The following is a 15502-nucleotide window of genomic DNA, read 5'->3' on the forward strand; positions in this document are numbered from 1 at the left end:
GAAAATAAATCTGCTACCTAATGATTCAATTCCAAAATCAGATAAAAGTGGAATGTTTAGTAAAAAATATTTTCATTTAGTCTCAGTGATCAAACTCAGTTAAATTAAAACCTGTTTTAAATTAGTCTTTCAATTAAAAATTTCAAACAATAAATTTAGACTTTTAACCTTTTTTTTAAACAAAAATTATCAGTAAAAAATGTAATTTTCTAGCAAAAATTGCTATTTACTGAAATGATTAGTTTTACTTGCTTTCACAAGAGTGACTATTGTTTTTATTTCATACCCGTCATAAACGGCGAACCCAATTTTTGGATTTACAACTATTAATGTTCAACTCTATAGCCTTGTAATTTTGATCCCAATCCTGAAGACAAGGGAACTCCTAGATCAAGTATTGGGAGAAATTTGCCTTTGTGGAGGACTCTATGATAGAACTAACCCCGCATTTACATTATGTGGAGAGGAAAACCATGAAAATCTCCAATGGTTATCCTGATGTCAAGGGGACACTAACCCATGATTCATCTACCACTGAGGATGTCTTACATCAGCACAGTGGTCATTACGCTCTATGTGCAGAATTCAACTCTAATGGCTATTGCTGGGAATTGAACACCGTTTACCTCATTGAACTGTGTTTGATTCCCAACAATTCGATTCTTTTTGTCGATATATATTAGAAGGTGAATGCTCTACCCCTGAGCCACCACGGTTCAAGGCTATTGTTTAGAATACTTATCTTCATCTGATTACATTTGCTGTACATAACTGCGAAATCTACTGGATTTATCAGTAGACTACTGGATTTTGGTCTTCTGGTTTAATAAAAATTCCCCTGTTTTCTGTACATTTTAGAATATTCCATAGAATCTAGTAAGCTTCCTAAGAAAATTCCCTTGTTTTCTGTAAATTTTAGAATATTCCATAGAATCTAGTAAGCTTCTTAAGAAAATTGAAATAGAATTTTTACACGATTTATTGGTTGCTTTAATATTTAAATAAGTATTACTAATTCATAATGAACCATATAGTAATCATTTTAAAGCATTCTTTTGTTCTAAAATTTTCAGTTTATTTTTGTTTAGAAAATTTAATTAAAAAATCTTTTAACCATCAATAATAAATTACTTGTCTATTTCATGCAAAGTTAGTTAATATAATTAAAAACATTTTAAGTTAATTTAATGTTGAACATAAATGAAAAATATTGAATATTTATTAGTGTAAAAGTCCCTAAAATTCCCCATATGTAAAATATTTAGTATATTATGCAACTGTTAACATGAAATTTATATTATTTGGAAAATCTACTGGATTTTTTTCTTGTCTATGTTAGAAGCTATGAGTATAACCAGTTTAGCATTTGAATTATATTTTGTACCTGTAAAGCTATTTTAGAGATCAATATCTATGCTATGTAATGTTTTTTTTTTCTGTAGCTATTGTAAGATATGTCCCTAAAAAATTTGTGCTGGTTTCGCTTTTGGTCTTAGTAGTGTGCCAATTACAAACTACATGTTAAAATATTCTCTATAGCTATATAATTATAATCTACAAGTTAAATATTCTTTATAATAAACTAAAATTTACCAAACTATATTTTCTTTAAAATAGATCATGAATTGCAGAATGCGATTATTTTAAATTTTGTGAATACGATTCATTATGCCTAATTTTTAAATCGTGATATGTTACAAGTAAATTAAATTACATGAAACATAAAGCAAGTTCTTGAATTTGTTTTTGAAAATTGAGAGCGAATCCTGTAATGAATAAAATAACACTATTTTTATTAAAAAAAATAATAATTTTTTAATAATACTTTTAAATTATAGTAATATTAAATAAGCACAAATCTTTTTTAAGCAAAATTTTATGAGCAATGAGTTGAATTTCTTAATTAGAAATAAAACATGATTGATTGAATTTCCCAAGTGGAAGAAAATTTATTCTAAATGATGGAATCTATTTTTAATTACAAACAATATGCCGACGCTAAAAATCAATTAATCAGTTAATACAACCAAATTTTAAATATCAGCTCGGGAAAGTTTCACTAAGTAAAGATTATTTAAATGTTTCTATCATTCATTGCAAAAGTTAACTGACTGAAGAGCTTTGGAAAGAGCTTAGCTCAATTTGTTTACTTGTTCTTTTTTTCTTTCATTATACCAATTTGATTTTTCCCGCCTGGTATGAAATCGTACTTCACTGAAATAAAAACACTCCCGTGGACTGTAATACATAAAACACTCATTTTATTAGCGCTCTTCACGTGGTGTTCACCAACACACCCGGGGATGATCTCACAGCGCACTTCAAAGTGCATTTTCAAGTCTCGTCAACACAATTAAAGAATTTTTTTTCAAAATCATAGTATGCATATATATGTTAATTTTCTGAAATAATTTTAATTTTGTAAGTGAAAAGTAACAGTTTATAAACTTTGCTAAATAACAAAAGCTCTTTTAATAATCTATGTATTCTTACAAAGTGCTAAGTTTCTTTGCCAGCTTGTTCTAATTTGAATTTTAAATTTATGTATGTGGCCAAACAATGTTTAAGAGGAAAGGGACCTAAAAAGTTCTGCAAAATTTGAATTAAAATTAAATTGAAGTAATCAATAAGAAATAGTTTTGAAATTTATTATTAAAAGATTAAAGAAACTGTACTACTTATAATTTGAACAGAAGAATTAGGACTAAGAAACATGACATTTTATTTTGGTAACCAACCTTAGAAAAATGGCATGTATAGCAAAGAATACCTTTACTTCAGGTAAAATGTCGCATTGATTAGATATTTTATAGCAGAGAATGGTCACCAATAGACATTGAAACTTTAAAAATTAAGTTTATTAATTAACTAAATTTTTATGAACACAAAAACTATTCATTTTTATTATTCAACTACAATTACATACCTTGATTCCAAAAAAAAAAAAAAAACTGACTACAATATGACATGCACTTATTATATTAGTCTATGTATTTAAAAGTAAAAAAAACTGTTCCTTATAATGTTTTTATTATTTATTTACACTTACATACAACTTAAAAAGCAATTTGAGTACAATATTGCTTATACATATATTAAATAAAATTTCTGTAGACATTTATAGAAATAACATTAAAATAATCAAACTAATTTTAAGGTNAATATGACATGCACTTATTATATTAGTCTATGTATTTAAAAGTCAAAAAAACTGTTCCTTATAATGTTTTTATTATTTATTTACACTTACATACAGCTTAAAAAGCAATTTGAGTACAATATTGCTTATACATATATTAAATAAAATTTCTGTAGACATTTATAGAAATAACATTAAAATAATCAAACTAATTTTAAGGTTTTTCAACAAATTTGTGACATCTAATAACTTGAAGTTTAAAAAGAATATTTTTTATAGAATAGCATTAAATACAATAGGAAAGATCTTCCTGATCTTGTGGAAACAACAAACAAATGAAACATAAGGTGGAATGTCTAAAAATTTATACAGTTTTAATTTAATATTTTATAAAACTGAAATAAAATTAGCCTCATTTTTCAGTATGAAAAATATCAAGAGATTTAAGATTAAATTATATTCTGAAGGCAATCAAGCTGTAGGTCTGTTTCTTTTATTAATAGTTTTGAAAATTCTAACAATAAATCACAAGAACAGTGAACTTTTAATAACACTCTTTAAACACTGGTGTCTTTTTCTGCATTGAAGATAAAATCTTCCTAACAATAATTTTTCAAATTTGAAATCATTTAGATCTAAGAGAATTATTCATTGAAATTTTTTTAATATACAAAATTAATTATTGCTTATTTTTTTAATGTAAATGAAAAATAATTTAATTCTAACTACTTTTTTGAATTTTATATTTTAGTACAAATATAGTTCCGATAATTTAACAGATATTTTTTAGTAACTATTAGAATGATTTTTAAAATTGAAAAAAACCAAAAAATATTTTTGCTTGTCATTAAAGCGAAATATAAAAATTAGAAAAAAATATAGAAAAGGGACAATAGTGTGTCATCTGTAAGGACTAACAATAAAAAAAATTTTAAAAAAGAAAACATGTTCTGAAGTAAATAATAAAAAAAAAAAAACTAATTCAGAGATGTATTATTCTTGGTTTAATCTTATTTACAGGCATAATTTTTTTTCTTTTTTAATTGTTGAAACATTTTTGGAATGTCGATAAATACAATAAAAGCTTGATTATCCAGAGTATACAGGAAATCGACAAATTGCAGATCTGGGAAAATTCTAGCTATTTTGTCACCAAAAATCTAAATTTACGTTTCCTTTTTTTGAGAGTGCAATTTTAAACCATTCAGGACAACTAGCAAAGTTGTAGATCTAGATCTCCTAAATTAACTTATGCCAAAATTACTTTTTCTAAATATTTATTTTTTTAAATTTCTAGTTAATGAAATATTAATTACTATAAAATAAACCACAGAAATTTAAATTAAACATTAAAAACACATGTTTAAACAATATTTGACTTTTTTAAAACACTTAAAGTGAAAAAGAATGTTTAAAATATAAACCAATGATTGACATTTAAAAAATTGTATTTAGGTTTAGCATACCTAGCAAAATAAGAAAATTTGATAATTAATAGTAAAGTGACATTTTGTTCATGATATTGTATTTATATAATGTATTTCTATTAATTATTATTTTTCATCATGTACAAATACAACTTATAATAGAAAAATATTCTTATTTTACTAAATATGTAAAAATTCGAAGGAAAAAAAAAAGATTGATTACAAAAACAAATTAAGAATAGATAAAAGTAATTGCACATGAAATATATTTTTTCCTGACATTAAGAAATGAAAATTTAAAACTATTACGAAAAAATTATATCTTTCGCAATGAATTTAAAATTTCTTTGAATTAGAAAATTAAACCTTTTACTAATTTTTTTTTCCTGACTTTTCCAGATCATTTAGTCATCCTGATCAATAAGTACAAAAAAAAACTATAAGAGTGTTTTTACGATGTAAGAAAAAGCAAATCTTACTATAAATAAATACAGCAGATATACTAGTTTAAATAATTCTAGACATACTGAATTAAGAAGCTTAATACTAACTTTACCTAAAAATAACAGCAGAGCTCGAAACTAGCAGCAGTTTCTTTGTCCGATACCCTATCGCAAAATAATTATCAGAGGTTCCCGGGACCAAAAGTCAATGTAAAGATTATATGCTGCTTTATTTTTATGATTTTGGTTTTGTATTTCAGTCAGCATTTGTGACAGAATATCATAATCCCTCATAATTTTGTTCTTTCAACAATTCCTTATTTTTTATTTAAATTCACTTTATTAAATCTTTTATTCTAAGAAAAAATCTAACCAAGGCATATAAATAGACCAGTGATATTTTCTAGTTAACTAGTCCTTCAAACTAACGACTAAATTTTCTTAAATTCTATCCATGTAACATTTCCTGCAATAAATAAATTTTATTTCAAAGGATTAATTAGCAGAGAATGGAGTAATATAATGTAAACCATTAGCTTTTACATCACAATTAAAACATAAGTGTTGCAATATAATTAGCTATAGAACAGTAACAAAAAACATGGGAGTAACCTATGGTAATTGGAAAATTCGGGGATATTTCCGTATCGTGATCTGCCATGCCAGCTACAATCGCCAAGGTGCCAAATGCATTTTAAACTTGCAATTTTTTTTTAAAAAAAAAGCATGTAGATCTTTGCTTGGGGGTGGTTAAAACTGGCATAACTTAGCAATTACTCTGCCACAGATCACAATACGAAAATCTCCCTGAAAACTCAGTGATAATAACATCAACAGTTCTTGCTAGAAATTTATTTAAATGATTCATTAGCAGATAGTGGAGTAATACTATCCAAACCATTAGCTTTTACATCACAATCAAAACATAAGTATGAAGGATCTGCCATTACAATACTAGCAATACAGTAGTAACAAAAAACATGGGAGCAACCTATGGTATGTGGAAAATTTGGAATATCTCCACATATCATACATTCATTTAGCTGCATATGAAGTCTTCTGTATACATGATTCGAAGATCTTGACAAAAACGTACGTTTAAAATGACCTTTTATTTTGTGAATGTTAATTAAAGGCATAATGAATCCGAGAAACTCTGCCAAACCATACCATAACATCTCTCGATGCACATTATCGTCCATGACACGGCGAATATCTTGAGGAGCAGTATAAAGAGGACGTAAGCGCAGCAATCGCTCTAATACAGAAGGATAATAAGATTTTTGAAGGAATATACTGAAGTTTAAAAGAGTTAACATTTTATAAACGATGTTAAAGTTATTTTCAAAATTATAAGAAGCATCTACGATTGACATGCCAAATTCTGTGTTTGGCAAAGAAAGTAGCGATTTTCGTACTAATCTTTCCCAAAGCCATGGAACACAAATACTAAAAAATGCCAATATTCGAAGTTCGTTATTTGTAGCTGGATTATTGTTGTTAGTGTTACGATATTGAAGTTGAAAAAGATTTTGGCCAAATGTACCTCCGAGATATCTTAGTGGAAGGTATTTGAAACAAAATCTGAAAAGTATATCAAATTCAGGACCTAATCGAGTTGTGAAAGAATTCGGTAAATATTTAAAAGCCTGACGGTAATGAGTATTTAATAAATTAGATAGTTCTTCATCGAGACAAATTGCATCCAGCTGATCAACCCGACGGGCAAACTTTGACATTGTTGTTAGTTCTTGTAAACCTCAACAGAATTATTTCATGTAACAAAAAGAAACTTATTTTTTAACAGTCGACAAGCAGACAACTGCCAACAGAAAACAGCAGCGAGTTGAAAGTAAATTAGATATTCGCTTATAGCTTACTCACTGCCGCCGTGCAGAATGACAGAGCGCCCTCTATTCACAGCAAATAGCTCCATAAGGTTTTCATTCCTTCAAAAATTATTTATCCAGGTAATTACTGCTTTTATTAAAATGTTTTCCCCCTTAACAAGTATAGAGCTTTGTAAAAATTATTTTTAGTATACATTTGCTGTAACAATTTGAATTTTTATTTAAAAATCTATTTTTTTCTGTTTTTGTAAAATCATTTCCAATTTCAGGAAGAAAAAAATTTAAAAATTAACTTTTATATTTTTAATTTCTTTAGTTGAAAGTTTTATCCCTTTAAATTTTTTTTCTTCTCAGATTTGAAATCACCAAAGGAGTTAAAGTTTGGTTTGAAGAAACTTTAGAGATCACTCTGACTAGTTATTTATAATGAACCCACAAGTCTGCATATGTTTGAGAAGAAATAAATCACTTATTTTAATAAAAAGGAAAAAATTTATAAAAAAATAACCAGTACTAAAAACCACTCTTACAAAACTAAGTTATTAAAAGATAGAAAAAAAGGCATTTATATACTAAGTGAGCTATTTTGTAAATAAACTAAAAATATATTTATTAGCTTAGAAAGTCAATATACTAAAAAATTTAAAGAAAATTAATGATTTTCTCATCTTTGCCCTATCTATTCTATTGCTTCTTTAATGGTATTTAATCTTTCAAAACATCGCGATAAGCATTTGTACTAGTCTAGTCTTTGCTATTATTTTCGTTGTTTTTTTTTTTTTTTTTAATTAAAAATGCTTTTTTTCACATAAACGATATATTTAGGAAAAATATTCTTAATGAATGTTAGCTTCTATTCACTAAACCTTTTAAAATAAAAATTATATATTTAGATATTATGATCACCATAAAATTCCATTTAAAGATAATTTTACATGCTATTAAATTATTTTTGCTCCTCAGTTGCCGATTGATGAGAAGGTTTTTGATTTGTTTTATCATCAAACTACTTAGATATGAAATAAATGATAAATAAAATTTTTTAAAGATATGTTAATCAGATATTTAATTTTGGTATTGTTCGCATTATGCAAAAGTTTAAAACGGTTGCTGTTGAAGAATTTTATTAAGTACTTAAAGGAAACTTTTTCAGAGAAAGCATTTCAAGTTTATGTAAAATTTGGAAACACAAAAGATAGCACATTCAGCTAAATAATTAAATTTGTTATTAACCAAGAAATTCTTTATAAAACAACTTTCCAAGTCAAGTTCTTTTTCTTTTTTAACCATGAAATGAATAATTATTACAGAAGATGCAACATATTTTAATTTGTGTATAAAGGTTTACATAAGTTCAGAAAAGCAGATTGCAGCTACAGGAGTTTAAGAGAAATAACTAATGTAAATATATAATTGGTTTGTGAACTTGTTATGGATTTTCACTGTATAATAATACAATTTCATACTCATTCTTTTAAACAGTACCAACCAGTTGTTTTAACACAAACTACAAAATTAGATTAAGTGATATTGTTTGTCAACATTATGTGATACACCCTGTACTTCATGAAAACATTAACATTAAAGAAAACATTAGACTAATAAATTATGCTTTTATTATACAATTTCAATACACAGCAATTTTGCCAAAACATTAATTTTTGAGCATTTTATTACAGCAATATTTTTGTTCCAAATTCCTACTAATTACAATACTGGCAGTATCCATCATTGGTATGTTGAGATTAAAAGTGTTTCCCCTCATAAGCAAAACACTTATATGGTCCCTCTCATTCTATTGTATTAAAACATGCACATAAGAAAACGGCAGTTATCCTTCAGCCTTTACAGCAGTTGTTTCAGTACTTGCAAGATCTACAACCTCTCCACCAGCTAATTCACCAGGCAACACACATTTCCAAAGTCCATAAGTTTTACCAACAATGGTTTGCCAAAGGCGCAGGGTGCCATCTTCACTGCCACTGGCATACAGTTCTCCATCAGGAGAAAATTGCACACAATGAACTGGACCAAAGTGGCCTTTAAAGGATTCTAAAATAAAATTATGAAAAAGAATGAATAATTTAAATTATTTTAAGCAAATACTACACTTATAACAAACTGAAAAAATATATATTTCTCGCTAGATGTAACATTTTAGCAAATTGCATTAGAGGAAATGATATTAAATCTAAGTAATAGTAATATATTTTTTTAACTATAATTATTTAGTGACTTAAAATTTTCATTAGTAACAGTAAACAAATTAAATCTTCATACACTATAATTTAAAGTACAAAACTTGGAGAAATTTCATAAACAAACACTTTTCCTTTTCTTCTTCCACAATGCATTCCTGAACAATTAGCAAAAGGTTTTACTGCTGCACACATGTCATTACATGTTTTAAAAATAAAGCAGTCATGAAAATTGTGAGTAACAGTTATGACTAAGGGTTTCAAGTTATAAGAAATATGTAAAATCCAGTTTTTGGAACTATTGTACCCAAATCTCAATAAAATATTCTTAATCATTAAAGTATGACTATGAATTTAACACTCAAGATTTATTTTAGAGAAAAAAATAAAATTTTTGAATTTATATTAAAAAATAACAGTTATTTATATCAAAACTTTAATGAGGAAAAATTGGAAAGTGTCCCTTTCTTCCCGTATATCCCAGAGTTGGGGGAACATTTTAGACTGGGGCATTTCAGACAGACCCTGTGAAAAGGCTGTGGCAGAATTTAGACTTATGGTGGGTCATGACTATCTCGGGCACCACCTCCACCGCATTGGTATTCTTACGAGTCCGAATCGCCCACTCTTTAGGAAATTCAAAGTAATGGATAGGAAGCACTGGATGGGATGTTCGGCTGTACACGGAGACTCCGAGATGAAAAGATATTGGAGTGCTAGGCATCTGCTAATCAGTCATTGACTTTTTTCTCTAATCTATTTCATTTGCATACATTCTTGTTAAGAGTTTGTCAATTTCTGCCATTGGAAATATAAAAAAATTTATATGATACCCCTGTCATATCAGGATTATAATTTTTAATCCTCTTGGCATATAATAAAAAAAAAGCAATCTTATATTAAAATAATTTAGTTTTAGAAATAATAAATCAATACAGCATCTCTCTCAATGAACAACTGTAGGGGATATGACAAGCCTGAATATTCTCGATCTTGTGGCTCGGCTTTCAGATAGGCACTCTATTTACTTTCAATGTATCCCCTCTCATGTTGGTATCATCTGTAATAAAACTGCTAATAGCCTGGCTAAGAATGCCTCTGCTGACATCCTGCATGTCAATGCCAGCCTAACTTTAACAGAAATCTCCTCAATCAAAAGGATGTAACTAAATGCCCTTTGAAAGAGACTTTGATGGAGTCATCAATGCAATATTTTGAGGAAGATGTCTCTCTCACACTTTTTGGGTGGTCGCATTAAATCCCTTATCTTTCAACAGAAGGGGGACTTTTTCCAGAGTGTCATTGATGCAAAGCTGATCAAGTCTCCCCCAATCCTATTCTCAAATGCTTAGGTTTTACTGTTCCTGAGATTTTAAGGGATCCTTATCGTTTTTTAAACTTATTAGAGAATTTTGGCTTTAGAGGTACATCATCTGGGATTGGAAAAAACAGAACTAATAAAACTAAAAATCACATTTATTATCCTTTCTTATTTAAATATTCATAGGGGAAAAAAATCTAAAATAATTTGGCCATAACAACTAGAAAAATAAGCAAGCAGTACTTAACAATACACATTATTTTTTTTATAAAAAAAAAAAAAAAAAAAAAAAATACATAATTTNCCAGGGATGCCTGTCTATATTAAGACAGCATTAAATGTTTACTTTAATCTGTACTTTCAATCTCAAGAATCAAAAGATTTTTAAAAATGTAATTTCAAATGTGTTGGGAATTTAACACACACCAAGAAAGTAATTTCGTTAACTAAAATTAATTAATGCAGCAATTTATTTAAATTAAATTTTAATACTAAGAAAAGAAAATAATAAAAGTATCAAAAATTTAAAACACTGTTTTTTAACTTTTAAAATCAATATATATAGATAAAAAAAATTAGTTGATTTAAATCAATGATTTTTTTAAAAAAAATCATTTGATTTAAATCATGATTTAAATCAAGCTGATTTAAATCAACAAACCCTGGCATCATCTGTAATAACATTGCTAATAGCCTGGTCAAGAATGCCTTTGTTGACATCCTGCATGTCAATCCCAGCCAACTTTAACAGAAATCTTCTCAATCAAAAGGATGTAACTAAATGCCCTTTGAAAAAGACTTTGATGGAGTCATAAATGCAATATTTTGAGAAAGATGTCTCTCTCACACTTTTTGGGTGGTCACATTAAATCCCTTAACTTTCAACAGAAGGGGGGACTTTTTCCAGAGTGTCATTGATGCAAAGCTGATCCGGCTTTCCCCAATCATATTTTCAAATGTTTAGGTTTTACTGTTCCTGAGATTTTAAGGGATCCATATCGGTTTTTAAACTTATTAGAGATTTTTGGCTTTAGAGGTACATCATCTGGGATTGGAAAGGACAGAACTAATAAAACTAAAAATCACGTTTATTATCCTTCCTTATTTAAAAATTCATAGGGAAAAAAAATCTAAAATAACTTGGCCATAACAACTGGAAAAATATGCAAGTAGTACTTAACAATACACATTAATTTTTTTATAAAAAAAAAACTAAATATCCTATTGTAATTCCTGGAGTAGTTAAGTCTTAAGTATTTTCTTAATAACAATCTATGTAATTATAATAAAAAAATGTCAGAAATTTCTGGAATTCATAAATAAATTTGAATAGTTTATAAAAAAAATTTATTTTGAAAATGAGATATTGATATTTCAATGCTTATTAGAAAAAAGAAAGTTTAAAAAATTCTGAAAGCTATATCTTTGTAACAACAAAATTTGTATTTTCCTGAAATAACGCGAAAACATCAAATGTAGTTTCAGAAATGTCAGTTAGGGTATTTCAAAAATATGCCCGGTCGTGATTTTCAATACATGAATTTTAATATTTTAAGCCCAATCCAGAAAAAATAAATACCCAATCTATACATGGAAGGAAACTTAATATATGCTTACTTAAAGAAAACATTCAAATCCAATCTGAAATTCATAAATCACATGCCTGCATATTTACAAAGACTTTAAAAAATTTATAAAAATATGCATTAAATAAAAATAAAGTTTTAAGTTTCATTGCACCATTTTAGATAGAGATTTTTGTTACACAAAGTATTAAGAATTCATTTTTTTAAAATTATACATGGATATTTTTTTTAGATATGGATATTTTTCATAAAACTGCATTATAAATATTGAATAAATTTAAAAAACAACCAAAATAAATATTTACGTACTTAGATAATAAATCAATTTTTTTAATAGTATTTAAAACTACAAGCATTCTATAATTTTCATAAGAAATCAAGTAAAAAGTAACATTTTAATTAATTTGTTAGGTTACAAAATTAAAAGCAAATATTTGTTGCAAAAAATGTTAAATTTTTTTTTTAAATAATTCATTTAATATTTAAAAAACAAAATTAAAGTTTCTCTTTTTGCTATTTCCTTTTAAAACTTTTAGACCTGATTAATTTGTCATAACATTGGAAATTACGAAGAAAAAAAACTTAACTGTTTTGTTTATTTTTCGTATTATATATATCGGACAGCAAAATAATATTTACCCATTTCTGCTCCATTTTCATAATCAAATTTATACATCTTAAAATCATCACCCCCGCACACAAAAACTGATTGATCAGGATGTAATGATGCACTGTTCACTTGAGTTGGCACACTGTACTCTTTCAGTTTTTCAAAACTAGGAATGAGACAAATGTAAAAAACATATATAAAAAATTGCATGCGCTAAAGATGTAACTTTTTATTTCATATGAAATTACTTATTAAGGTCCCAAACAGACTTACTTGTTTAGATCCCAAAAGCTAACAGAGTGGCCATGAGTAATTACTAATATTTCTCCAGAGTTAGATATTTCTAAACTGCTTGGTTGAGTTTCTAGATCTAACTTCTTTATTTCTTCTAGAGATGTCACATCCCAGAATCTTAAAACAAAGGGAGTAAAACAATGGTAAGTACAAAATAAAATTGAAACAATTATGTCATTATAAATAAATCTATCAAAATGTTGGCCAAATTCATTTACTAAGCAATGTGAGAGAGAGGGAGAGTGGAGGCAACCCGAAAAAACCCAAGTCGGTAGTTTTATAATTCCTTTTTATTATTAACCAATAAGCTATAGATATTAAGTTTATGATAAAGTAAAATACAAACTATAGATATCGAAAAATTAATACTTCCATTACTTCAATATAATGAGCTTTAAATTATTTAACTAAATCTATTAACACAAACTATTAGAAATTGCAAATAATCAACTAAAGTATCCTCCCAAAAATTTTGGATGCTAAGTCATAATACGATTGGAACTACTGTTATAACAAGACAAATATATATCTTTAGAATCACAATTCAATGAAATAGGAAATAATTTATTTAATTATTTATTAAAATAGATAAATAATTTATTTAATACTATTTTCCCTGACTTGTGAATCTATTACATACTATTTCAAATGATATTTTTAAAATATAGCACCTTGCGTCTTTTAACTGGTAAAGAACTTGTTCAAGAATTCTTGTTCTGAAGTATTCCTTGTTGAAATATTACAGCTTATTCAAAACACTGCATAAATACAATTTTCATGTTAAAAATTTACTTTGAAAATTGATGTCTTTCATTTGAATTAAAATAAATAATTTATTTCTTTACTTAAACATTTATTGGTTTCTCATAATTCTGAAACAGAATAGGCAAATCCTCTAAAGGTCATTGGACTCTATTACTCTCATTAAAAATATAACTAATTTATCAATGTAAATGACATTGATAATATGTATTAATAATTATGGTTATTAATGGCTTAATTATTGATAAATTGATGGTATTTATGTAGCAAGGCTTACTCTAAGTTTATAACGAATAAAAAAAATATGATAAAATTCGCAATTGGTAAGTTTTTTAAAAAAAAAAAATCCAATAAATCCCCCCCAAAAAACCAGTGAGTTTAGTTTTTCCGGAAAAACTGGGGTTTCCTATGTGTGGAGGAGATACTAATTTTTCCAAATTGTTTGCTTTTAGATCCGCAGTTACTTAAAATCTACTATAATTTATTAATATTTGTAATATTACACAATAATTTGTGTTAAACAATATTGAAGTAAATAATTCATTTAGATAGTATAAATAACTCCTGTTATTTATAAAAAGAAAAGTAATTTTTTTTTTATGCATTTCATTCAACAGACATAACAGAAAAAAGTGAAATGTATAATAATTTCTTTAAAAAACAAGAATTTCTCCTAAGTAATGAAACTAAAAAAGATTCTATGATTTCATTGCAATCTAAGGTATAAGAATACTCTTTTAACATGTAACCATAATCCACACATTAAAAATATATATTTGTCTACAATATTAATATTGTTTTGAATATTGTCCATCTAGTAAGCTGTTGTAACATCACTTGTTCAAATCTAGCATTATACTGGCATATATATATTAATTTACAATCAGGAGAGTTAAAAGAAGAGTATAAAACCAGGGAAATTCGTACTGTTCGGGAGTTTGAAAGGTCAGGACATTTGAAAACTTTAGAACATTAAGTATTTTATTAAAACCAACAGATGTCAAAGTTACAGGACCCAATATAAATATTAAAAGAAATGGTTTGATTTTATAACTAATCCACATGGGATTTGGATCAGTATTTGGGAGTTATTCTAATCATTTCTAAACTATTTTTAAAATCCTGATGATCAGGGTGCCACTCTAAAAAAATCACAGGACTGAAAGTTTTATATATTTTAACGGTGTAGCGCAATGTGAACAAATATCCCTCTTGAACATTTTAATTAGTATAATATCAATAATATTTGCATTATTAATCTTAAAAATAACACATAACATTAATTCAGAACAGAAATATAACAATAAATTAAAAATTTAATGTGATTTTAAAGATTGAGAAGTAGTTTTAATTTTCCGATAACATTAAGTAATTACTAACAACTAAGATTATTATAGATAAACAAAGCACAAAAAACAATATAAATTCTTAATTTCTCAATAAAATACTACAAAATGTTCTATAAATAAGGATCCACTACATAGAAACTGCTATCCGAGTCTAATTTTATTGCTTCATAAAAAAACTTGTTATTTTCTTTGAAATAAATTTAGTTTGATTATCAGCTTTCTTAATTCCTTTCTCTTTTAAGGGAGATGAAGCTTTTCTTTTGTTCTGGCAATCAGTTTTTACATTAACACTTTTTGAGCTTATGTGAATAATTTGACTTTACTTCTAAATTTTAGGAAGAAATAAACGGGAAAAGATATTTTCCTGAAATAATTATCGAAAAAAAAAACATTTTTAGCAATGTATACATATATTTTATTTTTAAAATGTTTTTTTTTTTAAATTTAAAATTGAATTTCTGAATTTGATATTTTTTAACAGGACGGAATTCCGTCCCCAAGACGGAAGAGTGGCACCCCTGCT

At 26.7% G+C, this 15502-nt stretch overlaps 2 protein-coding genes across 2 annotated transcripts in view; both read right to left on the reverse strand.

The window, feature by feature from the left end:
- Positions 1-3214: 3214 nt before the first annotated feature.
- On the reverse strand, positions 3215-6873 carry LOC107446836 (peroxin 2). The gene has a single exon (XM_071180608.1). It carries the CDS (start codon positions 6746-6748, stop codon positions 5861-5863), a length of 888 nt encoding a protein of 295 aa, XP_071036709.1. The 5' UTR covers positions 6749-6873; the 3' UTR covers positions 3215-5860.
- A 1579-nt stretch (positions 6874-8452) lies between these two features.
- Positions 8453-15502, reverse strand: part of LOC107446835 (serine-threonine kinase receptor-associated protein wmd) — an 11794-nt gene continuing 4744 nt past the window's right edge. The window contains exons 5-7 of the mRNA XM_016061607.4: positions 12848-12985; positions 12604-12740; positions 8453-8911 (exon numbers count right to left, since the gene is read on the reverse strand). Coding sequence (XP_015917093.1) covers positions 8691-8911; positions 12604-12740; positions 12848-12985 — 496 coding nt within the window. The 3' untranslated portion in view covers positions 8453-8690. The remainder of the gene's footprint in view (positions 8912-12603; positions 12741-12847; positions 12986-15502) is intronic.

The sequence above is a fragment of the Parasteatoda tepidariorum genome, chromosome 5, assembly GCF_043381705.1.
Source record: "Parasteatoda tepidariorum isolate YZ-2023 chromosome 5, CAS_Ptep_4.0, whole genome shotgun sequence".
NCBI classification, from domain to species: domain Eukaryota; kingdom Metazoa; phylum Arthropoda; class Arachnida; order Araneae; family Theridiidae; genus Parasteatoda; species Parasteatoda tepidariorum.

Coding starts and splice junctions, on each gene's coding strand:
- LOC107446836 (XM_071180608.1), bottom strand. CDS start 6,748: ATGTCAAAGTTTGCCCGTCGGGTTGATCAGCTGGATGCAATTTGTCTC.